This window comes from Ursus maritimus, unplaced genomic scaffold (assembly GCF_017311325.1).
Source record: "Ursus maritimus isolate PB19 unplaced genomic scaffold, ASM1731132v1 scaffold_2, whole genome shotgun sequence".
Lineage (NCBI taxonomy): Eukaryota > Metazoa > Chordata > Mammalia > Carnivora > Ursidae > Ursus > Ursus maritimus.
Window position 1 is genome coordinate 72,477,947 of NW_024424452.1, and position 25,429 is coordinate 72,503,375.

Here is a 25,429-nt window from a genome sequence, read left to right on the forward strand (position 1 = left end):
ACAGCCCCGGATCCTGCCTCAGGCCTTCCTGCTTCAGACCTGCGATGCTCTCGATCTGGCCCAGGCACTGAGCCTGTCCCTTTGTGTGGCAGACAGCAGGCAGATAACATGCTAAGGGGCGTGAAGGAAAGAAAACCAAAGCTGTCCTCACTTCTTTGTATCACCTCCCTAATACATACACTGTAAAAGAAAACCAGAGTGAGGGTTATTCTCTGCCCGGCTGGGCGGCAGCATAGGGAGGAACCTAGCCCTCTGTGTGCAATGACTCCCCCTTTACTGTTGTGACTCTCCCAGCCTTGTACCCCGGTATCCAGTGTGTGGGTTGTTCTTTGTTCCTGGGTTTTCACCCACTTTCTCTTTAAGTGCTAAACCCTTCCTCGGCTGTTTGAGCCATGCCGCCTTGCTGTTCTGAGACTCTTCTTGCCCAAAGACTCACTGACCCTGGCTTGTTAAATTGGAATGTAGGGATTATACCGAATTACACATTTGATTCCTGGATTGAGAGTGGGAGAGGGTCCCCCTCTTGGACTCTTCCTCGGGAAGAGGAGAAGAGCCGTATGTAAAGCTGTGCAAGGTGTACCATGCATTTCCTTGGGATTCCTGAGCTTTCTGGCAGTTGGCTATGGTTCTGCCCAAACTTAGTTAGGCTGCTTACCAACATTGCTATCTACACAAGAAAGAGAACCTGAGTGTTCCCGGTGTTCTTCATAGTGGTGTGAACGTGGAAAATAAAGAGCGAGCTAGCTCAAGGGGCCTTAGCGAGCCCCTCATTTCACAAATGAGGAACCAAAGGGCAGGGAGGGGTGGAGAGTTCACACAGCTCCCCTGGCTGCTGGATCAGTGGCCTCCCCACCCCCAGGCTGCTCAGCTCTTGAAATAACTCATCTGGATCTTCCCTTCTGCAGGACAGAGCATGTCCTCCCAGAAACTTAACCCCTTCTTCCCACTCCCTGCACCGTCTGGACCCAAGCATGTTCCCCAGAGAGCGGCCCAAGCCATTCCCCCATGGTAGCCCCAAACAGCATTTGCTCCCATTTGAGACACTGTCCTGGTCAGACTTGGACCTGCAGGGGCAGGCACAACCCTCCCGCTCTGGCTATGGGGCTTTCCTTTTATGGCCCCTTCATGATGCAGGGTCCTGGGTGAAAGGCAAGACCCTTCCCCACCTACAGAAGCCTGAAGCAAGCTTCCCTCTGGTGGCTGGTCCTGCCCCCATTACGCCCCTCCACATCCCGGGGACATCCACACGACCCCAGCACAGGATTGGCCCTGCTGTGAGTTAGGCTGTTTGTGGCTGGAGTCCAGAATCACACTTGAGTTAGCCTGTCTGCTGTTTTGCGCGATTCAGAACATTCCCGTTTGTAAATTCCCCTGACACTAAGATGCAGTGCCAACCCACCTGGTCTGCCAACTTGTTCTGCAGGATGAGAATGAAAATGACTTGGCAGCAGCAGATCCCTTCCCAGCCCTTGCAATTCTTCAACACCAACTGGCAGCAGCCTGGCGTCCCTGTAAGGAGTGCAAGCGAGTCTGCGTTGCAACTCCCACCTACCGTGTGGCAGGCAGTGCCTTAGGTGACAACAATGTGAGGGAAAGCTTATCACGTGCCAGGAATTATGTGCATTACCTCCTCTGGGCTCTATAATCCAAATAATATAATGTAGTCAGATGAGATAAGCCTTATTTTACAAGCGGGGAAACTGAGCCTCAGCAAAGTTAAGTGCCCTGCCTAAGATCACACTTCTAGTAAGAGGCAGGGTTTGGATCTGAACCCAAACTGTCTGATCAAACACCAGCTCTTAGCATCCCCAGGACCCCATAGGGGCTGTTATTCTCCACATTTTACAGATGAGACTCTAAGCAGGAAGTCAATTGCCTGAGATTTCCCCACCCGTGCTGGTAAAAACCCTGGGCTTGTCAGGCTTTGAATTCTGTGCTTTCTTCACCATTCTTGTTTGCTTTATGACATTCATAAGGTAAAATTTATACACAGTAAAATTCACCTATTTTAAGTGTACGATTTGATGTGTTGACAACCGTCTACAGTCATGTAACTACCACCACAAGATAGAGATCACAATAGAGGGGTAGAGCATTTCCATCACCTCCAAAGTTCCCTTGTACCCTTTGCGGTCAATCCTCTATCCCTACCCCTGGTCCCAGGCAATCAGTGATCTGCTCTCGGTCATTAGAGTTTTGCCTTTTAAAAATACTATGTAAATGGAATCATACTGGCAGTGTTTTGTGTCTGACTTCTTTCACTTGGCATGCTGCTTTCGAGATTCATCCATGTTGTGCGTATCACTGGTTCATTCCTTTTGGCTGAGTAGTATTCTGTGATACAACACACAATATGTTTGTTTACCCACTCACCAGTTGATGGACATTTGGGTTGTTTCTAGATCTGGGCCATTAATAATGAAACCGCTCTAAATATTTGCATACGAGTTTTTATGTGGACATATGTTTTCATTTCTCTTGGGCGAATACCTAAGAGTGGGATTGTTGGGCTGTTCAGTTAGTGTACATTTAACTTGATGAGAAGCTCCCAAAGTATTTTTCTAAGTGGCTGTCCCATTTAGCATCCTCACCAATGGTATGAGCGTTCCAGTTGCTCCGTAGCCTCCCCAACATTTGGTATCGTCAGTTGATTGCATCTTAGCCGTCGTGTGGGTGTGTAGTCGTGTCTCTTTGCAGTTCTAATTTGCATTTACTTAATCACTAATAAGCTTATTAGCCACTCATATATCTTTTCTGCTGAAGTGTCTGTTCAAATCCTTTGCCCATTTGTTTTACTGGGTTGTCTGTCTTATTATTACCGAATTTGATGAGTACTTTTTTTTTAAGATTATTTATTTATTTATTTCACAGAGATAGACAGCCAGCGAGAGAGGGAACACAAGCAGGGAGAGTGGGAGAGGAAGAAGCAGGCTCCCAGCGGAGGAGCCTGATGTGGGGCTAGATCCCAGAACACTCGGGATCATGCCCTGAGCCAAAGGCAGACGCTTAACGACTGTGCTACCCAGGTGCCCCTGATGAGTACTTTTTAATCCCAAAATGTGAATTCCCAAATGCTCTTCTGCTGGAGGCAGATTGGTATCATGGTTAGGAACACAGGCTTTCATAGAGCATCTGCGCGTGCATGCTAAGCCTGCCATGAGGAGCTGTGCAGTATTGGGCCAATGACTTGAGCTCTCTGTGTTCTTACCAGCAAATTGGAGGTGATTGCAAAACCCATGTCCCAGGGATGTCGTGAGAATTGGAAGAGGTGATCTTGACACAGCCCCTGGCATGATAAAGATTCAGCAGATGAGCTGCTTTATTACTGTGGAGAAAATACATGGCAAAAGGTTACTATTACTAATCAAAAACCAGTTTCTAAAGAGAGACATGTGAGCAATGGTAGCAGGCGTGGATAGGTCACTCAGTGTCGACAGTGCTGGGTACAGCGGGGACCTGAGCAGCCCCGCAATCCCTGCATGCAGGTGTGGACTCAGGTAGGACTGCTGTCCTGGAGTGCTCTCAGGTGGCACCTGGAGGGGACCCTCCCACTGTGAATCAGCCCCAGGCCCAAAGGGAGCAGCTAGAGCAAAGGGCAGAGGTAAAAGAGAGGTCTGGCCATCGACAAGCCTCTGCAGGCTGAAGGCCAGACTCTCTACCCTTCCAGTCTCCCCTTTTCACGCCAGGGAGGCCACAGTTTTGCTCTATAAAACCCAACAGACCTTTCAAGCGAAGCCACTGCACTCAACTTGGCAGTCTTCTTTTCTCTTCTTTGATGGATGTGGCAAGAGGAGATAGGAGCGATCATTACATAACAGCTTCAAGACCCCTTTGGCCCCATCCCAGCTGAGTAGGCTCCTAGGGCAGGTAGAGCCTGGCCCATGCACGGCGCGACTTTGAGGCACCCGAGACTGGGGACTTCTGCGTAGAGCGGCCCAGCAGCAAAGGCGTGGAGGACAGCTGCAGAGCCCAGACCAGGGCTGTGGATTTCAGATCCACTGGGGCAGATATCCCTCTACTTTGACAGGGGACTCATGCCTCCTTTTGCCTCAGTTTGCCCCTTGGTGAAATGTGTCTGAAAATATCAACAGCCAACACAAAGATTCAACCACTCGGGATACAGAAATAGACGCATTTTAAGTACATTTTAGGTGTGTCATGTTTTAGGATAAATTAAGGTTATTAAAACTGGAGACGACGGATACCCAGGGATGGGAACCTGAAATTATGATGCCTTGCCTAGCTCCAGGTAAAGACCGGGGCTCAGATTGCTAAGTATTAGATCCAGCAAGGAAGATCTCATTCTCTGCCCTCTGGTTACTATTCCAGTGACCCTGGGTGAGTCAATGAGCCTTAATGAAAATATTCAAGTGTGGTACGCCCAGAGTCTACCCTGGCTGACACTCTTGTTTCCATTTTCACTTCAAGGTCCTGATCTATATTTAACAAGCTTGCACAGTGTCAGCCCAGTGCTGTTGGCCAATCCTGCCGTGCCCTTCATTTCTTCATTCATTCCTTTACTGGTATTTACTGAGCACTTACTATGGGCCAGGCAGTGGGTGGGGGTAGGAACATGAATAATATATGGTCCCTGAGCCCAGAGATTACAGCAGAAGGAGGCAACCTTGCAGACTGTGGGCATTGGCTCAGCTCTCTGAGCTCCAACCTCCTTTCATTTCCTCAAACACCTGTTCTGGTTCCTTGGCTTTTTTATCATCTCCACTCAGAATGCTCTTGGCTACTCCCTCCCCTCCCTTCCACACACACCTTGCTTGCATCCCTTCTACTTACTCCCCCCGCTCCTTTCCCTTTGTATCATTTTCTGCCCTGATGAACAATACGCTGGGCGTAAAACTAAGGATGGTTGTTGAATGCATGGCTCCCTCACTAACTTCCATGAGGAAAGGACCAGGGTCCTCTGGTTCGTTGTTATATCCCAGCGCAGGAAGAATGGATGGATGGATGGATGGATGGATGGATGGATGGATGGATGAACGAATGAGTCCTAGATGTGGTGAAACAACAGGAGGGAGCAGAGGGCCCAGCAGTGCGGCCTGCCCATGGTGACCCAAGCCACAGAGCGTCCAGAGGGGCTCCCTGCGGGGAGTCCAGCTTGAGACTGGGAGGGAGGAGGGGAGGCCAGGCGGGCTGCTGTAACAGGAGAGGCCGCAGCTGACTGGGACGCAGGCCCGGGTCCTTGGGTGACTTGTTCTAATCTTAGAAGGTATGTCTCGGCTTTCCACTGCGGCCCGAAGGACAAATGTCCCAGACCCCAGGACACACTCTGACTGCTTGTCACTCCCACTCGGGAAGCAGAAATGGCTCCCGCGGGGGTACTCACGCGGTGGCTCAGGTGGCCGCAGCTACCCCAGGCGGCTCCCTGGCGTCCACCCCACCCCTCAGTCTTCGAGGGGCTCTCAGTGAAATCAGCTTTACTATGGGACTAAGCAGCGTGAGAGGAGCACGGGACAGGCCGTTTGTGAACTTACTTTGAAGAGCCAAGGATAACAGGTTGATTTGCTAGCCTCAGAGGGGGAAAGCCCCCTAAATCACCCCTACAGGCCATGCAGTCACTTCCATCACACTTCCCCGCTTTGCCCTACAAAGAAAGAACAAAAATGACAAGAAGCTCCGCGGTTCAGAGGCCGCCTGATGGACAAGGCTGGGGTTGATCTGCTCCTCCATCCCACTGTGGGAGGAGCGGGGGGCGAGGTGACAGTGGCCTGGAGAGCCCAGCCTGGAGGCCACGTCCTCACCCCAGCCCCTTCTCCATCTCTTTACAACCTTCGCTCACCGTCACCTTGTAGCAGGAGCCAAGTCTCAAACCCAGGTCCCTCTGCCTCCAGAAATCCCTGGCAGGCACTTGGGCCGGGGGGCTGTCCCCTGCCCCTCCTGGGTGCCCTCCCCTCCCAGGGCCAGCCCTGCCTCTCACAGTCCTGCTCCCCTCGTCCCCGGGCTCCCCTCTCTGGAAAGGGCACCCCTGTGCACCGGCAGCCAGAGCCAGCGACCTGGACAGGATTCTGGCTCCTCCCCGTGCCACCTGGTCAGTCCCCCATCCTGGTTTGTAATCCTTTCTCCTAACTTGCTTTTGAGTCCTGTCCCCATGGTCCCTTCCCAGTGCAGGCCAGCATCCCCTTAGTCCAGCAGACTCCTGAGATCAGCAGAATGTGGGCCCCAGCCCGATGGCTCTAAAGCCATCCTTACTTAAGACAGCCACGAATTCCCAAGCGATGTCTTGCTCATGGTCACCATTGAGTCCTGTTCTCTTCTCTGCAAAGTCCTCATGCTCACTGTCCTACAAGGCCAGCAGACCTAAGCTCCCACCAGTCCGTTCACCCGTGAGCCCCTGGAGTCTCGGCCGTGTGGTGGGGACTCATGTACATCTTCTGGGTGGCTGAGTCCACCAACTCTGCCTCTCGAGGCTCTTCCTTTACCCACAAACGTGGGCTGTAGACACTTCCAGTTCCCGCCCTACCCCTTTAGAAAGCACCTGCCAGCTAGCCTCTGCTAGAGGCTGCAGGGTGGCAGGAGGGTCCTCATGACGCCAGCCACCGAACAACTGCAAACCCGTGTCTGCGGACTCCTGACCTTCAAGACCCTGCGGCCCCTGTCACCAGACTTTCTTTCACCCTGGCCACTGCCCCAGGAAGTTGTCGGCCCTCGACCTTTCTCAGGGTCTCAGCCCCCTTCCTGTTCCTCCACGTTTGCTCTTCCCAAATGCACCCCCTGTCTCCCTTGGCACATCCAGACTCAGCAAGAGGCCTGGCCCCGTGAAAGCGTCTCTCAGGACCACCTCTGCGGGCGGCAGGGGCTGCCCGTGTCCTCACTGTCCGCCTTTTATCACAATGGCAACAGCTTCCAAACTGGGCCCCTGTTCCCAGTCCATCTATTTCTCAGCCAGAGGGAACATCAAAATAAATCCCGTGGTTTTGCTTAAAACCCTCTGATGACTTTGCAAGGCCCATAGAACAGGGTCCCCGCTGAGAGGGCCCTTCCCAGTCTGGCCACTGTTTTCCCTCCAGCCTCCTCATCCCTCACACCTCAAGCCCTGCACCAGGCTTGGGGACCTCTTGTGCTTTCTAAGAGGCCTCACTGCCTTCACACACACTGCTCCCTTGGTGGGAGAGGGACCAGCTATGCTCATCCCTCAAGCTTGGCCAGGTTGGTGCTTCCTCCTGGAAGCCTTCCCGATGCCTCTGGTCAGGGTGGTGCCCAGCCTGTGCTCTTCACCCTGGCCTTCTCCAATCACAGCATCCTCAACTCAGTGTCACCTCTTCCCCCTTCTCCTCCTCCTCAGGGAGGTGTCCTGTGACCACACGCACAGAAGGCGTCCCCAGCACCCCCTCTCTCTGGCAGACCACTCAGGGCATTAGCACCACTCCCATACTCTGCATTCACTTGCTCATTTGTTCACTACTGGTCCCTCCACCAAATGTGGGTTCCAGTGAGAGCAGGGTGCCCACAGCTCAGAGAGCACGGTGAGCGGGTGCTCAGCAAGCCCTGGCCGGCTCGCCGTGGTCCTTCCCCACGGCCATGGCCAATGTAGCCAACTGTAGCTTAAACAGTAGCAGTCTGTCACCTTGCAGGTCTGCGGGTCACAAGTGTGAAATGGGTCTCATTGCACTAAAATCAAGCTGTTGGCAGGGCTGTGTTTCTTCTGGAGACTCTAGGGGGAGAAATTGCTTCCTTTCTGTTTCCAGCTCTGAGGCTGCCTGCCTGTCTTGGCTGCGGCCCCTCCACCTTCAGGGCCAGCGGGGATGGGTTGGGCCCTCCCCACAGCCTCACTCGCTCGGAAGCTCAGTCCCCGCCACTCTCCTCTGCCACATAGGAAGCCTCCTGACTGCACTGGGACCGCCCAGCTCATTCAGGACAATCTCCCTATTTTAAGGGCAGCGGATTAGCACCCTAATTCCATCTGTTACCTTCGTTCCCCTTTGTCACAGAACATGCCACACTCACAGGTCCCAGGGATTCGGATGCGGACATCTTTGGGGGCCACTATTCTGCCTACCATGCAGATCTATCACACTTGAAATACGTTCCCCAGTAGCCCATAAACTCTGGGGTGCAGGCAGTACCCATCGTGGCCCTCTCTGTCTCCCCTCACCCAGTGTGCGTTCACCATCACGTCCGTAGAGCCTTGCAACCACCCCGTGAGGAGGGTGAGGCAGGCATTATCCTCACTGTACAGATGAGGAGGCCGAAGCTTCAAGAGCCCACGTGAGTTGACCAAAGTCACACAACAACAGGGGCAGATCCAAGACCATGCCCAGGACCTGCATAGTGTCCTCGCCAGCCAGCCTCCCAGCGCTCCCTGCATGAGGTGGTAACAAGCAATAGTCATGATCAGGAGCAGGAGAAGAAGAGGAGGAGAGGAGAAGGAAGATGACGATGGAAACACACTTTCTGTTTCAACAGCACCGCCTTCGAAGAGCAGCGGCAGAACCTTCTCATCGCCCGAGGGCTGCAGAATGGGTGGAAGTACGTGCCATCGTACCCCCTGCCTCCAGAGGGTTCCTCTTATACGGCAAATCTTACAGCTCCCCCATCACGATGTGGTATTAGCTCACCCCCGCCTGGGGAATAAGGTCCACATTCCCGAGCACGGCTGCAGCACCGCGGCTTTCTTGAGCACGTCCCGGGAGGTGTGGGTCTAGCACGGAGGACGGTCACAGCAGGTGTTGGCTTTGAGGGCCACTGTCACCTCCTGTCCTCCTCATCACAACACAGTGAGACAGGGATTACCAACCTGATTGTACAGGTAATGAAATCGAGACTCAGAGACATCAAGGTTTGCGCGAGGTCACCCAGACAGCTAAGACGTAAGTGCTAGAGCCTGAATTAAAACTTGGCTATGCCTCCCCCCTGGACAAGCCACATCTTTCTATCTCTCTACCTCTCTTTCATTCCCTTTCCACTTAGACCATGTTGAACCAATTAACATTTCCCAAAGACATAGTCATTTTTCCACGCTTTGACACTTTGCACCTGCCTGTCCATCCCCTGTGCCTGATATGACCTCCTCCCCCTTCCCCCCCACTCCCTCCGTCCCTCCTGCCAAGCTCTTATTTACCCTTCAAGGTTGCTTAAGCATCACTTCCTCCGTGAAGTTTTCCCTGATTTACTCACACGACCTAAGTGCCCCTTCTCCTAAGCTTCCACTGCAGGGACATACAGTCCCGTTACAGCCACGGTCTTTCGGCAGTATGGTAATTGTATTATTCTGTCTTTCAGCTAAACTAGCAGCTCCTTGAGCTCCAGGTCCATGAACTTTCAACTTTATATCCCCACACTTAGTCAGTGCTGGGCACAGGAAAGGTGCTCAGTAAATATTCACTGAGTAAAGAAGCGAACGACCGTGAATTGAGTGCCACCTAAGCGTCAGGCCCTCACTGGGTGCCTGACATCCAGCTCGTTCTGTCCTCGTCGCAAACCTATAAGGCACCTGATTGCATAATCAGCCCCTCCAGCAGCAAGTTGGAAGAGCCTCCTAGATGGGCTGCAGCTGCAAGGCATGCTGGGAGCCTGGGGAAGCCGGAGCTGTGGGTGGAGGGTGCTGAGCACAAGGAAGGGAAGTCAGGAACATAGAAACAGAGCTGGCTTCTCTCCACGGGCCTCTCTCACCCCCAAGCCAACAAGCTCTGTCGAGAGAGAATTTACATCCCATACAATTCTTCCATTTAAAGGGTAAAATTCGATGTTTTTTAGTATATTCACAGAACTGTGCAACCATCATTATGGCCAATTTTATAACATTCACCAAAAAAGATACCCCATACGCCTTAGCACTCAGCCCACCTCCTTGTCTTCCCATCCCCTCCAGCCCTGCACAACCACCACTCTGTAGTAATCTATGACAGAGTCATCTATTACTACCAGGAACCTACTCTCTGCCTCCTTAGTTTTGCTTATTTTGGACATTTCGTATGAGTGGAATCATGCAATGTGTGGTCTTCTGGGACTGGCTTTTCTTTCACTGAGCAAGCATCATGTCTTCAAGGTTCATCCACATTGTAGCGTGATCAATACTCATTCCTTCTCATGGCCAAGTAAGAGTCCAGTACATGGGTATGCCCCAGTTGCTTATCCATTCATCAGTGAGTGGCCATGGACTTGATATTTGATCCACCTGTTTTGATTTGACACAGAGCTTTGGACAGTTGGGATGTGTATGTATTCATGACCTATGTCGTGACCCTAAGAAGCGTAAAATTAAACTTAGCGTTGTGTACTGTTCCGATCGCTCATTACTGGGCACATCAGTTTCCCAGTGATGGTTTCAACACTCAGTGATGGAGTGTCTGTTGAGAGTCTGCCTTGGTAATAAGATAGGCAACTAAAATGGCTGAGTCAAGATGGCCCCACTCCTGTGCTACAGATGGCAGGAAACAGCAGGGAGCACATCTTAGCCAGCCCGGGCTCCCCCTGAGGCTTCAGTGACCCAAAGGGAATGGGAGAGCAAGAGTAGACTAGAAGAGACCCTGGACACCCCTTGGCATATTCAGGGGAGCCACTAAATAGCCAGCATTTAGTAACAGCTAACGATTCATGCCATGCCCTGTTCTAAGCATTTTACATGCATGAACTCCTTAAATCCCTCCAATGACCATATATCATGGGTGCTACCATCATCATCCGAATTTCACAGGTAGAAACTGAGGCACAGTGCTCACTTCAGCAACATGTGTACTAAAAGGGGTGCCTGGGAGGCTGGTTGGTTAAGCGTCTGCCTTTGGCTCAGGTCATGATCCCAGGGTCCTGAGATCGAGCCCCGCATCCGCATCCGGCTCCCTGCTCAGCAGGGAAACCGCTCCTCCCTCTCCCTGTGCCCCTCCCCCACACTCATGCCCTTGCTCGCTCTCTCTTTCTCTCTCTCAAATAAATAAATAAAATCTTTAAAAAAAAGAAACTGAGGCACAAAAAAGCTAGGTAACTTGTCCAAAGCCACAGAACTAGTAAATGCAGAGCCAGGATTTGAACCCAGGCAGTCTGGCTCCAAGCCTGAGCTTTGCGCTCTACTGCCCCACCTAGAGCCTGAGACATCGTCAGCTGTGCACTCCTCCAGGGATTGACAGGGCTAATTCTAAATCTTGTGGGGACTCTGGGGATTCTAGCCACTTCCTGGTGTCTATGGGAGAATGATGGCACAGCCTCCAGGAAACAGGGCACGTGTTGCATATTGGGTTGGAATTCTGTTTACAAATGAGGAAATTGGGGTCAGCAAGACCCACGACCAGTACGCTTGAAAGCCAAGATGAGAACCCAGATTTGACTCTGAATTCGTTGTTCTTTCCACTTCTATCAAATTGGCCCTTTGCACCCCCAGCTCTACCAGACTCAAAGTAAATGTGTTTTGCTTGTGCTTGTCCAATAGGTAATGGGTTTGATAGAGAAATTTAACTTATCTTATCTCCCAAATGACATTTATAAGGTCCTATCACTGTCATGGCACTCGGGATGACCAGCGCTGTACCACTTCTCTGTTGTCTTCTCTGTTGTCCCTGCTGTGACCCGGGAACACACCTGGGCCCTAACCCAGCCCGTGTCACCACCATGAGCCCTGCTGACCCTGCCTGGATGCCCTGCCACGCACCTGAGGCTGTGGGCTACACTGTTTCGAAGGCTGTGGGCTACTACTGACCACTAACACATCAGTAGTGTGTCCCCCTGACCCAGGGCTGCTAAACTCTGTCCACCCTGCTGGGTTTCAGCCACATCCTGGGAGGAAGTGGGAAGCCCTTAAAGGTCCTCAGGAGGGATGCACTCCCCGGGGCAGGGGTCTGTGAGACCTTCATGTGAGCACAGTCCCCTACCTGGGTTTCCCCGGGAGAGAATCTCAGAGCCCAAGGACCTGCTATTTTCAGATCCCTACAAATGGGCAGGTAGGGGATATTGGGGACTTTTTTGGGCTGACATGAAATATTTGAGCAGCGTTCCCACATACCGTTTCTATTCCTCTGCCTCACCTTATGGCCGTTCTTCCCCTCCTCCACCTCTCCAATGCCACTTCCTCCAAAAAAAGGCCATTTACCCCGTAAGGGCCACCACGGGTATCCCCATGCCTGCTGCGATGTCTGTAGGAGCTCAAGAAATGGTCAAGAAGGGACTCAACAGCACGGGGGATGGACGCAACGTTTTTTCAGTCCAGTGACATCCCAGGATTTCTTACCCTCTGTCACCTGAGCCCCAGAACTCTTCTGGTCCCGACTCATCCCGTCTGCGGTCTGCAGGCAAACGTCAGCCAGGCCGGCGGCCTCTCCTTTGTGAGCGAAAGCCAGCTCGGTGCTAATAAGGACACGGCCCAGAGTTCAGTCTGTGGACTCTTCTTTTCCCTATTCCGTGCACCTTCTGATTTTATCTAGTCCCGTGCCTGCGAATCCCAGCTCTAACGAGTGGCTTTCCGAGTTTTGTGTCCAGCCCGGACGCCTCCTCTGAGCTCCAGACTTGGTTACTTTTGGCTCCCTCTACTGCTTCTCCACTTGGATGGATGCAAACGTTTCAAACGTTCACGACCAAGAAAGAGCTGTTCGTCCCCTGTCTACCCTTACTCACATTTCTCTCCCCAACCCAGGAAAAAATACCCCTGTATCCCATTGTCCCAGTCAGACTTCAGGAGTCGTCCTTGGCCGCTCCTTTCCCTTGTTCCCCAGACCCAGTGCATCAGTAATTCTGCACTGTCCTGCCCCCAGATCCCCCCTCTGACCCCTGCCTGCCGCGAGCCTGGCTACCCCACCGCTAGCGCCCAGCAGACCGTCTGCAGAAGCTCTCTCCCGGCCTCTCCGCTTCCACTCCCATCCGGCCTCCAGAAGGCCTCTTGTGTGTGACCCGGCTCACGGCCCTCCTTGAAACCCTCCGAATGGCGTTCTGTGTCCTCAGAATAAAGTACAAATTGCTTCCCCCAGTGTGGCCCCCAGGCTGCCTCTCAGGCTTACCTCCCTCGTCTCATGGACACACCGTGTCTCTGTCGTGCTTGTCACTCTGGCCCTCAGCCTTTGTTTACGTCTGTTTTCTGCTCAGGAGAGTTTTCCTTCCCATCTTTTCCCCAGCCGGGATTTAACTCAGATGACCCCTCTTCATAAATGTCTTCTCGCACCCCCAGAGATAAAATGGCCTATTTTAGCTCTTCCTTGGCATTTAACGAGTCATCTTGTTTAGCTGCGTATATGTTTGTCGTTTGTGTCCCTTCCTGGAGAGCAACTGCTTCAGGGTAAGGACTCTGTCTTGTTTACTGTTACACCCAGGGCCTAGAACAGCAGGTGTTTATTGATGACAGAATATATTAATGACCGAGTAAGAGAACCCTTCCAGGAAAGGTCTAGAGGTACTCAGCATGTTGGTCTGGAAAGAGCTGGAGCTTTGGTATGTAGGTTAAGTCTGGTGCTGGCGCTTCCTGACTTGAATAGCAAGTTACTCAGCAACTCGGGTGGTTTCTTCTTCTGGAAGAGGTGTTGTGAGAGTCACAGCAAGTGTACCAAGTGCCGTAAGGATAGTGATTCCACATAGCAGGTGCTCTGAGAGTGTGGGCAGGTCAAATGGGCCTTCCTGGTTCCCGGGCCAGTGCCATTTGCATCATCCCAGGATGGTAATGGCTGGATGTTGGGTGAAGAGAAGAGTCAGGGATGAGGTAGGAGTGTAAAGGAAAACTCTGGAACTGTTGTGGCATCCCAGAGAGGCCGTCTGCTGATCCTTTTGAAGTGACAGTTTAAGTATGGTCATGTTGGAAGAGGGTGAATCCCTTAAAGGGCTGTGTTAAGATCCATCGTCATTCTAGAAGAGCAAAGAAGCAAACATACTCCATATTTGGTGAGCAGGAGAACCTTCGTTTCAGCCAAGAGCAGGGGTTCCTCAGCCCCCGGGCTGGTCCTCTCATTGCTTCTCCTTGCAAGCTGTAGATGGAAAGGCCTCTCTCGGTGCCTTGTTTCCCTAATCCAGGGCCCAGACAGTGTCAGATACTCAGACCTTGGACCAAAGAGGAGAATGGAGAAACAGGGACCGAGCCAGGGAGGTAGGTAGAGCCCGATTCAGGCCTGTACACAAAGGTTCCACTATGTGCATGGTCGGCAGCATGCAAATTGTATTTACTCAACATGGCAACAGCTTGGGGGAAGTTCCATGCTGTCCAGACACAGGGACTCCTCAGTTCTCAGAAGAAAGTCCCATAGAAATGGAAAGTAAACACCAGAGATGATTTTTTTCGGGCCTAGGCAGAGTCAGACAGGAGCCACAGGAGTGGTTTCCAAGCTGGCTGGCAGAGCCAGGCTGCAGTGGTGGCAGGGAGGGCTTGGTGGGCAAGATCTGGGCCCAGGAGAATGGAGTGGGCATCCACAGGCTGGAAAGACGGGTGTCAGCTAAAGCGGGACACCAAGGGAGATGAGTCCAGAAAACAGATCGAAGACACAGAGGTTGGCCCAAGAAGAAAGGACACGCTGAGGTCTCAGCAGTGAGTCAGACCCAGTCTGGATGCAGGCCGGGGAGAGCCCGTGACCAGCGTGGTCCCAAGGGGTAAGTTAGGGTGTCAGCGACTCTGGGAACAGGTACGGCCCTGACGCAGCAGGCTGAGTCGGATGTGGGGAGGGGGAGGAAAGTGCCCTTCGACAAGGACTTTCTATACTCTGGGCTCCGTGTTAAATGCCTTATTGACATCTTGGGGACAGAGAAAGAGCACTTAATCCCGGGGAGGCTGCGGGGTCCTAGGAAAGTCTGGGACTAGCAGGGACGTTGAAGTCCTTCTCACTCCGGGTGAGAGTGTGGCCTTACCAAACCGTCCTCAGGGCCAAGACAGAAAGCTAGAGGAGTCACTCGGTAACCAGAGCGGGGTGGCAGCGTGCCTTTGAACCACCTGGGGGAGATTAGCAGTTGTACCTGCCAGGATCGCAAGGCAGAAACCCAGGCAAAGCCTCCAGTAGTCTGAGCCTTTGGCTTCTGTCCATCTCCAAGGCCAAGCTTCTCCCTTTGTACCTGTGCAACCCAGTGGCTAATAATAGTTTCACTTCTTATACAGCACTTCACGGTTTCCAAAGCACCTTCACAAAGTGTACTACCTAACCCGATACCCATTGCTGGATTATCAGGTGTTAGAGTAAAGCTTCTCCTAGATTATCTATTTGGCTTCTACTGTGTGACTCTGGCGAAGTTACTTGCCCTCTCTGGGCTTCAGTGTGGCAGCTGGGAGAAGGCAGCCTTCTATACAACATAGAATAAGAGCCTGGACAGGGGCTGGTGGTGAGTGGATCTGCCAAGCTCCAGCAAGCTCTGGGGTCCTTAGGCATCCTAAAGAAAAGCCATTCACTGGGCTCCAGGAAAACAAACTCAGATGTATTATGATCTTTCCTTCAACCCAGCTTTTAAGCCCTAAATGCTTCCAGAAGCCTTGTAGTGCTATAACTTCTGAGCCCCTTGCCAAGCCCCGTTGCGAGACGAGGAAGTTAGGGAGGAGTTTCTGATTCCTGTACAGTTCTATTTTTATCTGGAATGTATCTTCCTGCACACCAGTGATTGGTGCCTTCGAAGCTGAGGTAAAGTACGCTGTCAGCAGGACCCGAGCAGTAAATAGCCACGGACAGAGAGACTGACCTGCTATGTGGGCAGGAAGTCAGACAGATGGACAAACCAATTGGCCCAGCGTCTCTGCCAAGAGTGGCTCCATTAATCGCACTGTCCCAAAGCCTGGCCGTAATAGCCGAAGGACAAGGTGTTTGCCTGTGGCCACTCCTATCCTGGCAGGTGCGGAAGGCAGACAGGTGTAGTCACGTGAGCTCTGCCCAGCGGGGCACGACTCGGGGAGGGCCGCAGACTCCCCCGCTTTTCCACAGCATTAGGGGGAACGCTGGCTCCCTGAATGGAGGTGAATCCTTTCACGCCTGTATGAGAAGTCAGCTCTGGGTATCTAGGCTGGAACGGGCTTGACCTTGAATTATAGCAGGAAACAGTAAAGATGAACTGGTCTTTCCTCCAGAACAGGCTGTTCTCCGATCCGAAGGTCTGTGTTCCAGCCGTTCCTTTCCATCTCTAAACAAAGCCTTCTTCTCAGAGCACGGCCCCGTTTCCTTCACAGCAAGAGGCTAGTGAGGCTTGGGGCTTGCCCCAGCCCTGCTCCAACCAGCCAGGGTCCAGCAGGACCAGTGACATTCACTTTGGAGGCAGCACCCGAATAAGAAAGGTTGGAGACAGCTTCTAGCACAAAAAGGAAGGTTAGGAAGTGTGTGTGCATGTGTGTGTTTGCACAGCACACGGGTGTGTGAACGTGAGCATGTGTGTGTGGTGTACAGGGGGCAGGCCTGCAGCCCCGGACAGGGGAGCATGCCCTGTGTTTGTGGGCTACGATTCCGTGCAGAGACCAAGGTGCGCTTTCTCAGGCCAGCTGCTGCCCAAATCCCAGTTTCAGGCTAGACGTCAGGAGGGAAGTGGTAAGTTTGCAGCTATCATCATGGTCCCCAAAACAAAAGCCTAATGTCTCTAGGACTGGACATTTTTTTTAAAAGATTTTTTTAAATTTACTTATTTGACAGAGAGCACAATCAGGGGGAGTGGGAGGCAGAGGGAGAGGGAGAAGCAGGCGCCGGATGCAGGGCTCGGTCCCAGGACCCTGGATCAATGATCTGAGCTGAAGGCAGAGTCTTAACTCTGAGCCACCCAGGCGCCCCTAGGACTGGACATTCGAAAAACACTGAGACCAGGTGGTTATGTAGGCCACACGCCACACGGCAGAAGCGAGATGGCCATTCACAGCACTCGCTGACTCACCGAGTTGTCTGGGGGTGACAAGTGGCCGGTGGGCGTGTCTTGGTCGCATCGGGGAGCCTGGAGGCACCTGGAGGGAGGGATGGCCGCAGGGGCCGCTCATGCTTGTCGCCCAACTCGGACTTTCAGGTAGTTCCTTCAGCAAAAAGGAGCAGAAGGGGGAAGGGATGAGCTTCTCTCAGTGAGGACGCTGTGGAGAGCAGAGATGCACCAGGCAGGGACCCAGCAGCTGGTAGTAATAACAACGAACCCTGAAAGCTCTTCACCGTGTGCCCGGCCTGGTCCGGCCCTTCATTCAGAGAGTGAAGCATTCAGTCCACGGAGAGGTACAGAAGGGGAAAGCCATTAGGCCAGGTCACCGAGTTAGGCAGAGATGGGCCAGCCCAGTAGAATCCAGGCGGTCCGGCTTTCATCAGCCTGCTACGCACCCCTCAGATTATTTCTTGGTTAATTCAACAAATAGGTACCAAACACTCTTTGTCCAAGGCACTCACTTAAGGAGAGAAGACAAGACCTACATACATGTTCAAAATGCAATAAAGGGCATTTGCTTACCCCGTTCCATACACGTAAAGCCCTGCTTTCCAATGCCAGCCCCCGTTTCTGAAAGCCCCTTCTGACCGAGGGAAGGAGACTCCTGTGCCCTATGTACCCCTTTCCAGGCTGGGTCTTTGCAGAATGAGGAGCACAAGGCTTATACTACTTTGCAGATCCCTAGGTGCCCCTTCGGGCCAGGACCCGGTTTTATTCCTCTCGGGACCCCCGGAGCCAGACCCAAGGCCAAGCGCATCATCAGTGTGCACTGAATGTGGTGGACTGGATGGTCTCTAAAATCCTTGGATGCCAGGGGCCAATTGCAAGCCATTCCCTGCTCGTGGCCACAGCACAGGGCCTTGGGTGGCACCCACGAGCCACACGGAGAGAGCCGAGTGCACATTTGCCCGTTAACTTTCGCTTCCCTTTGGTTTGCCAGGAAAGATCGGCGGAGTCCAGAGCCAACGTGGATGGCTCGGCGCCCCCCTCGGTGGCCCAACTGGCTGGGCGGTTCAGGGAGCAGGCCGCCGCTGCAAAGGAGGTGAGTCAGGCGGCTTCTGAGCCCCTCTTCTGGGAGGGGGCTGGAGGAAGGGGAAGTCTGGGTCAGGCCCGGAGGAGAGGGAGGGAGGAGGCTCCGTAATTACCAAATTAGGAAGAGAAGCCAGAGAGGGGTCCCTGTGAATGTGAGGAATGTGGCCAGGCTGCTGGGCTTACACTCTGGCTGGGAGGGGGGCAGACACAGAGAGCTGGAAACACAGGAGTCGGGATTCATTGCCATCTTGATCGCCCGCTCTGGGAGACTTCTATCCGGCCTGGCTGTGCCAGGCCTGGACTGGCTCGGAATACAGAGCTGCCCATGCCGGCTCCTGCCCCAGCGTCCAGGAGTCAGGAGCGAGGCGAGAGGGGGCAGATCCTGAATTGAGAATTGAAGAGGAAGAGAAAACTCCCAGGAAAGTGCATTCAGACAGGAGGCCAGGGATCAGGAAGGACAGAAAGCCAGTGAGCACCGGGCTCCAGGGCAATCCTGCAGGAGAAGACCTTGTAAACAGGGTTGTTGCAATGCTGGTGAGATTTGGGCTAGATTCTCCTGAGTCAGGCAGTCTGAAGAGCTCATTAGGAGTGACAGGAAGGAGACATACCCCAAGCTGGGCGATGGCCCCTTGGGGCAAACAAGGGTGAGGCTATCAAGGCTTTTTTAGGTGCAGTATTTGGTGCTTTGGTTTTCCCATCTGAAAAATTGGTCTTTAATTTCTAGAGGGTACAGCAATGTCATAAAGGGTGAGGAAGATAGTGTTGATCTAAGACGCTGGCAGTGCCTGGAAGCTGGAAGCTGGTGTCATTTTGAGATGTTGTTTCAGGCCAGTGAATCTCAAGTCAAAGAGGATGTTCCAGCAGAAAAGGACCAGGCCAGGAGCCTAGAAGTCAGAAGGGGTGGACAGTGGAACAGAATTAATGTATATGGCTAGCGGGCAGTCTTAGAGACACGCAACCCGTCCCTCCATCTTTTCTCTCCGGACATCCCTGAACATTCCTAAAACCAGCTTCCACTTCCTCCTCTTCCTCCCTGTTGCCTGATTAGCTCTCTCTCTTTTTCTCTCTGTGTGTCTGTCTGTCCCCCTCCCTCCAGACACCAGCCTGTAAACCAACAAGAAGGAAACCACCCTGCTCCCTCCCCCTGTTCCCCCCCAAGGTAGAGCTGGGCCAGAATGGTGAGGAGGTAAGTACCAGGGCCCAGGGGATGCTGGTTACGGATCTGCTTTCTCCTTCTTGGAGGAGGGGGCACGAAACACGCACATTCAGACCTTGAAACCTGTGCAGGGAATGGGTCCCTTTGAGATTCAGGGTTGAAGCTCCTCTTCTTAATGCTTCCACAGTCCTTCGGACACTAGGTTCCTTTCCACTCTTTCTCATGGAGCCTCCTTTAGGGTTTGTCTAGGACCGGAGCACTCTTTTCCAAGCCGGAGAATTTCCGCAAGGAGAACAAACCGGCCACAGAGTATTACCACGCCGGATTCGGGAGTCAAAGTTAGGTTTCACCCCAGGTGCGACTTCTATGATGTTCCCTGTGCAGAAGGCACGTGGAAAGAGAGGTTACACTTACGTGAGGCAGAATTGCCTCGTGAGAGAAAGTGCCGTGGTTTCGTGCTATCCTTGCAAACTCTGGCTATTGCTCTAATCATTGGAAGAAAATCAGAGCACACAGAGGCCTCGTCGCCCCCACATATAAATAGCCAATGTTACCAACAAAAGAAAGGCTCTGGTATCACAGATCCTGGCAACCAATAGATTCTCAGACGGGGTATGTACCTACCCTAATTTATCTCATCGTAGCTGTAAGAGTGACTTCTCTGCGCCCCCTCCCAGCAGCCCATGAACCTTCACTGTGGTCACATCACTGTCCTCCAGAAATGAACTTGTATGTTCTCTCGTCAGCCTGGGAGGCCAACCCCAAGAGAGAGCAAGGAGGCCAAAGACAGCTCAGTTCCCGAATCCTACATCCAGGTCCCCTTCCTTTTTGGGGACCAGCAACCTGACGATAGATACCAGATATTTGTGTGACCTTGAGCACCTGTGGTAGTGACCTTGAGCAACTAGGGTAGTGAATGTGTGGAGCAGAGCAGCAGTGTTCAAACCTTTCGCACCCACGGCTTACAGACGGAAGTCCATCAGAGAAAGCAGAAACTTTTTGCTGCTGGTGGTCGAGTGGGGTGGGGGCATCTAGAGCCCCGCTGCTCTGAGGTTACTCCCTCAGGCCCTGAATAAGGGTCTTCTTCTAGAATGGGAAACCCAAGAAACACAGTTTTTAAAACCTGAGTTTTTTTGTTGATATTTCTTCAAGCACTAACATTATGATCTGATTATGATAAGAACTCTCATGGAGTCATTTGGTTAATATACCAAATACATTCCAACAACTTCTCTTTACAGAAGGTCAACTTCCCCTCGTGACTTTCAGCCCCTGGGCTCGATGTCTGTGCCAGGCCGCAGGCGGAGGCCGTGGCCCTTAGGAGCCTACTCTGAGGCTGTCCCCTGATGACCTGGGCTCAGCCCTGGAGAAGCCCCTGTCTTGCACTGAGCCTGCTTCCTTGTTTGTGAAACTGGACTCGAACACTAACCAGACAGATGATGGGGGCTGGATGGGGACATTTTATTCCCTGGAATACAAGCAGAGTGAGTCAGGTTAGTTCAGTGGCCCTGGGAGAAATCAGTCTACAGGTTTGTCCCATGAGGCATCACCCAGCAGTGAAACGGCCGTAAGAGCCAAGCTCTCTATGAACGGAAGGGTGGATTTTAGAAGAAAAGTCCTGCCTGGACTGACAGGCTGCTTGCACATAGGAAGGATATCGCTTCCAGGATGGATGACTTCTCGTCTCCTTGGAAATCACGTAGAAATAAAAAGAACCACCAGCCTTGTCTGGCTGGTCTGGAAGGAGGCTGCTGCCTGCAGGAGCCCTAATTCCCGAAGCCTCGGAGGGGGGCCTCCAGGGAGGGCCCCAGTCAGGCGACTGCTCACTGCAGGGAAGGGTCTTTCCACCCCTTCTTCATTCCTGCCCCTCCCCGGCGTGCTCAGGCCCGAGACCGCGGGATGACTCCTCTCTGGAGGACCCAGCCACAAGAGCCGTGAGTACAGCCGTCTGCCAAAGAAGGACTGGAAAGCACTCCCATCTGAAAAATCAGCTTCATGACCTCTAGACGTTACAGGAACGTCACGTGTAGACGTATATACATACATGCAGAGCCTGAGGCGGGTTTTTCTCCAAGAAGGGTGCTAGGCCCAGCGGGTTGCCTGGAGTCCTGTGTTAAATGGCAAAGGAAATGCTGCCCCCTACTGCCGTACCCAGGAACTGCACTAGCTGCAATTTCGGAGTCTTCCCGCTTTGCGGTTCAATTCAAATCAACAAGGATTTTGTGGAGCCTGAGCTGGGTTCCCAGCGCTGTCCTAGAGCGAAGGGGCTGCGTTACCGAATGTCCACTCTCTTCGGAAGATAGTGGTCGCTTGGGGAAGGGAAGCGTTTCTGGTATTACATAAACTGAGCTTTGTCAGCAAAACGCTTTCTGCAGTTCCCAAAACAGTATCTTCAGAAATACTGACTCCTGTGAAATTTTACCATAAAGCACAGAAATTTAAAACAACTAATTTGGGGCTGGAAGCTCTTTGTACTCACCAGGGACACGTGGCTCCTTGCGAGACTGCTCTAGGAATATGTCTGAGAGTGTAAACTCATGGGGTCAGAGGCATCTTCAAGCGGGAGTCTTTGGAATCATTTTATTAAAAGATTTCATTGTTTATTTGAGAGAGAGAACATGGGCAGGGGAGAAACAGACTCCCCGCTGAGCAGAGAGCCCCCCAGGCACCCCTAGAGTCATTTATTCTAACCCACCTGCCTGGGTCCTGGTGAGGAAGCTGAAGCCGGGGCACCCATCCAGCTCCTGTCAAAGCCAGAGTGCCAGCTGGAAACTGTGCCGCTCCTTCAACGTTGGGCCTTAAAAAGGTCACAAGGAGTTCGGTTGAGTAAGTCTTCCTCCTTCCATCACTAACGTACCATCATCTTGCTCAATAAATATCCCAGAATATTTCCAAGAGATGGGTGTTACTCTTGTTTTTATGATTCAGGTAAACTAGGGCGTGGGGGCAGGGAACATAGGATGGGTCTCCAAACTGTAGGCAAGTCCCGTTTCTGCCTTGGCCTTGGCTGAACCACATGGAAGTCACCACCATCACCATCATCATCGCTGTCATCACTCCTGCACGTTGAGATCAATATATCTGTGGACCCAGACTCAAGTTGCAGGGATTTTACACAAAACAAGGAGTCCATTTTTTTCTTTTGATAAAATAAACTACAGACAAGATTCCAGATGTACATTCATCACAAAAATATCTCCAACTAGCAGAATGTATGTATGGTTTTCTATGTATGTATTAGCCATTGACGGCTTCTAGAAGCCACCTTCAGATAACCCAACACAGAGTATAGTAGATAGTAAATGTCTGCGTAATCAAAACAAATAGTCAATGTTTCAGAGAATGATCATCTATAACTAAGACTATTGGTGGGATTTTCCAAAATATCATTAGTTCAAGGGAGGGATTTCAGTTGTACCTCTGTGAGGTTTCAGCTTTGGTCTGTGGTTTCTTGCTTTGTTTGGGCAGACAGAACAAATGGCCATTTTGCCCTTTCTCTTTGGAATTCTCCTATTGTCGGCTGACTTTGCTGAAGGTCAGGAGGTGAGGAGCTCATTCCCTCAGATGTAGTCTGTTCTCTCCTAATGACCATGAAGTCATCCTTCCTGGAACAGGAGGCCTCCTGTGTCTCAGACAGCTGTCCTGCCTGCTCTGATTCATAGATTCAAGTGGTCTCCTTAGCTGTGAGATGAGGGAGGGGCGGAGGGGAGCCTGCGCTGGCCCAGGCCCGGACGAGGTAAGTGGGCAGCTGAAACTAGGTGGGAAAGTGTTGAAATCAGCTTCTGCCCCTCTTTTTCCACCTGTGCCTTGTGAGCTCCAGCCAGGACGCCACCTCCCTTCACCTCACTCATTTGACTGTTTTGGTCCGTTTGCTCTATAGAAATCACCACCCAATGCAAGCCATCCTCCTAAAATCAAGGTGAAGAGCTCGCCTCTGATTGAGAAGCTTCAGGTAAGTGCAAAGCCGATCTCATCTCTTATCCAACGTTTGCATGTCTTTGGGGCTCCTGGGGGAAGCACCTGCTGTCCCTGCAGACCTGATCTCTGAGAGCCAGCTATGAAGGCTGAGGAGCTCTATCCAGGGGCAAAGGGCTAAAACAAAGATCCCATCAAGCACGAGCTCATGTAGCTAACAGCTAATGGTGGCTGGTGGATGGTGGGGTGCCCCCAGGAGTCTGGAAAAAGACAGTATAGTGCAAGAAACGCTCCAGGACTAGCCAAGTCCTCTCCCCCAAGGCCTGAATGCCCCCACAAACCATTTCAGTCTTACACAGGGCTGAAATTCAGCAGCTAGGCCTTGCACTGGTGTGGCCAAATCTGTTATTTGGAAAGCCTGCCTCTCTGCCTATCACCCTGTGAGCCCAGAGCCCTCACCACTGTGCCCACAACTGGCTGGCTTTCCCAGGGGTGTAAATGAGCCATGTCGCACTGAACATGAGCTCACGGTCTTTTCGGGGAGACAGGGTTTTCACGCATGATACAATAAAAGACATACGGGAGAGAAAACACCGAGATCAAAATTGTGTTAACCGTCCGACTGCTACTGCCCTAAATCGGGGCTTCTCAACCTGGGCGGTACTGGGGCAGGATAAGTTTGCGGCAGGGCCCTGACTTGTGCTTTGCAAGGTGCTTGGCAGCGTCCCTGGTCCCTCCCCACGAGATGCCAGCAGCACTCTCCAACAAGTTGTGACAATGAGAAACATCTCTAGCCATTACCAAATGTCTCTCGGGGACACAATTGCCCTCCACCCCCATCCAAGGTCCGAACCGCTGCTCTAGAATTTTGGAGCAAGAGTAGAGTAGAGTGGGCAGGAGTAGTTAATGAATGCTTTGTGAAACGCCTAGACCCTGAGTCAGTCCTCGAGGATGGGTGGCTGGGAAGGAAAGAGGAAGGTGCTCCTGATGTGGGAACAGCATGAGCTAAAACACAGAGGAGGGTTGGCGTAAGTCTGAGTGGGGCCCTCAGAGGCTGCTCGGGCTTTCCGCGCAGTCTCTGTGCAGCCACCCAGGGGAGCTGCAAGGCTCTTGAGCACCGTATCCTCCCATCTGGGCCCAGCTAAGAAAACCAGCTCATCAGCTTTGTTCTGAAGCCGTTACTAGGGGTGTGTCAAGACAAGTAGCCACAGCTTCTGCAATCCCACCGCTGGGAGAGCCCAGGGATTTGGCCCCCAGCCTCATTTGGGGTTAAGAAAAGCATCTCTGGTTTCTGGCCATGAGCCTACCCTGTGGAGGGTGGGAGTGGCTCCCCTGAAGTTGAATTCCTCCTGAAAAGCCCTGATTGTGCTGCAGCTGCAGGGAGGGAGTGGGGCTGCCTGTCACGCTGGGAGGCTGCCGGGATCCCATGTACAGAAGGAGCATCTCTCAGAAGGGATCCGAATGTGCACATCCCCACTCGTAGCCAGCCAAGGGGTGTAGCCCAGGACCCGCACCTTTGCCTCCCTGCAGCCCACCTCAGCCTCATCCGAGTGTCCACCGTCTTGGTCTCCTTCCCCTTCCCTTCCCCATCGTTAAGGAGCCTCTCTGGCAGGCGCAGCCACTGAGAATAAGGTTGCGATTGCTAATCGTTCAGTCTCATTAAGAATGTCAGCAACAGGATGACAATTTGGCCAGATCCCATAGGAACCTTACTTTGTTGGGAAGGGGGGAGGCAGGGAGAGCCAAGAACTAAGAAATGCATCATCAGCTAGACTTTTCATCCAAATATTCCATTAGATGAGTTATGAAGTATGATTTTTCCTCACTGGAGTAGTCCATAACTCAAAGCTCAAGTTTCCTGCTGGCTAGCGAGATGTTATTTTATTTGCAAGCAGTCTTACAGAGGGAACGTTCCAGCTTGACCTTGGGCGGGGAGGGAGACCTCCTTTAACACCCAGCCTAGGTATCCATTGCCCTGAAGCCCTGTCACCAAGCCTGCCCCTTGGTACTCATATATGCTGCTTTTTAACACGGCTCGGGTTCACCGCATTGCCAGGTAACTTTTATATTTTTAATTCTTACCATGACTCAGTCTTATCCATGTTATAAGTTCTTTCTTCAAATCACAGTAGAAACACTGACGCTTTCCTAAACATGAGTAACTCTATGTGGTCTGCAGGTCCTAAAGCATGTGCAGTTCTCCAAGACAACAGAGCCCTGGCTGGAGGAAGGGGGCAGGCAGGGAGCTCCGGAGGGAGGGGGATGGATGTACGGTATGGGGGGGGAGTGGCAGGAGAGAGTGTCGGGGACCAGATCCTAAAGGACTCTGGCAGGCAGGCTCACCAGTTTGGACAAATAAAGAATCTGAGACTCAGAAAGGCTATTTATTGGACTCACTGAAGATCACACAGCTATTAGGTAAAAGATCCGAGTTTTGCAGTCCGCTCCGTCTGTGTGGAGAGCTTGCCACTGCGCCGTCTGCCCCCCACACCAGTCCCTTCCCTGTGAGGCCTCGCTGCCCTGGTCTGGAGGACGTCTCTGTGCAAGAGTTTA

The 25,429-nt window shown here is 52.3% G+C and overlaps 1 protein-coding gene and 1 long non-coding RNA gene across 6 annotated transcripts in view; one reads left to right on the forward strand and one right to left on the reverse strand.

Annotated features, from left to right (window-relative positions):
* The window catches only part of RCSD1 (RCSD domain containing 1), a 65,860-nt gene that overhangs the window by 29,869 nt on the left and 10,562 nt on the right, over positions 1-25,429 (forward strand). Inside the window, exons 1-4 of one of the 3 annotated variants that reach the window (XM_040636164.1) lie at positions 7,827-8,481; positions 17,714-17,815; positions 18,902-18,991; positions 22,842-22,913. In XM_040636164.1, the coding sequence (XP_040492098.1) occupies positions 8,386-8,481; positions 17,714-17,815; positions 18,902-18,991; positions 22,842-22,913 (360 nt within the window). In that variant the 5' untranslated portion in view covers positions 7,827-8,385. Of the gene's footprint in view, positions 1-7,826; positions 8,482-17,713; positions 17,816-18,901; positions 18,992-22,841; positions 22,914-25,429 lie in introns of those variants that run through there. The other 2 variants (XM_008695622.2, XM_040636165.1) reach the window with 2 other exon arrangements.
* LOC103667483 lies at positions 1,306-13,865 on the reverse strand. Of its 3 annotated transcripts, XR_005836350.1 has the most exons (4): positions 12,933-13,865; positions 12,170-12,285; positions 5,490-5,599; positions 1,306-4,075 (listed from the first exon to the last, which is right to left on the reverse strand). It is a non-coding gene; the product is annotated as an uncharacterized LOC103667483 (long non-coding RNA). The 3 variants fall into 3 exon arrangements; XR_005836349.1 differs by lacking the exon at positions 12,933-13,865 and having other exon boundaries at positions 12,170-12,660; XR_005836348.1 differs by lacking the exon at positions 12,170-12,285 and having other exon boundaries at positions 1,307-4,075; positions 12,933-13,843.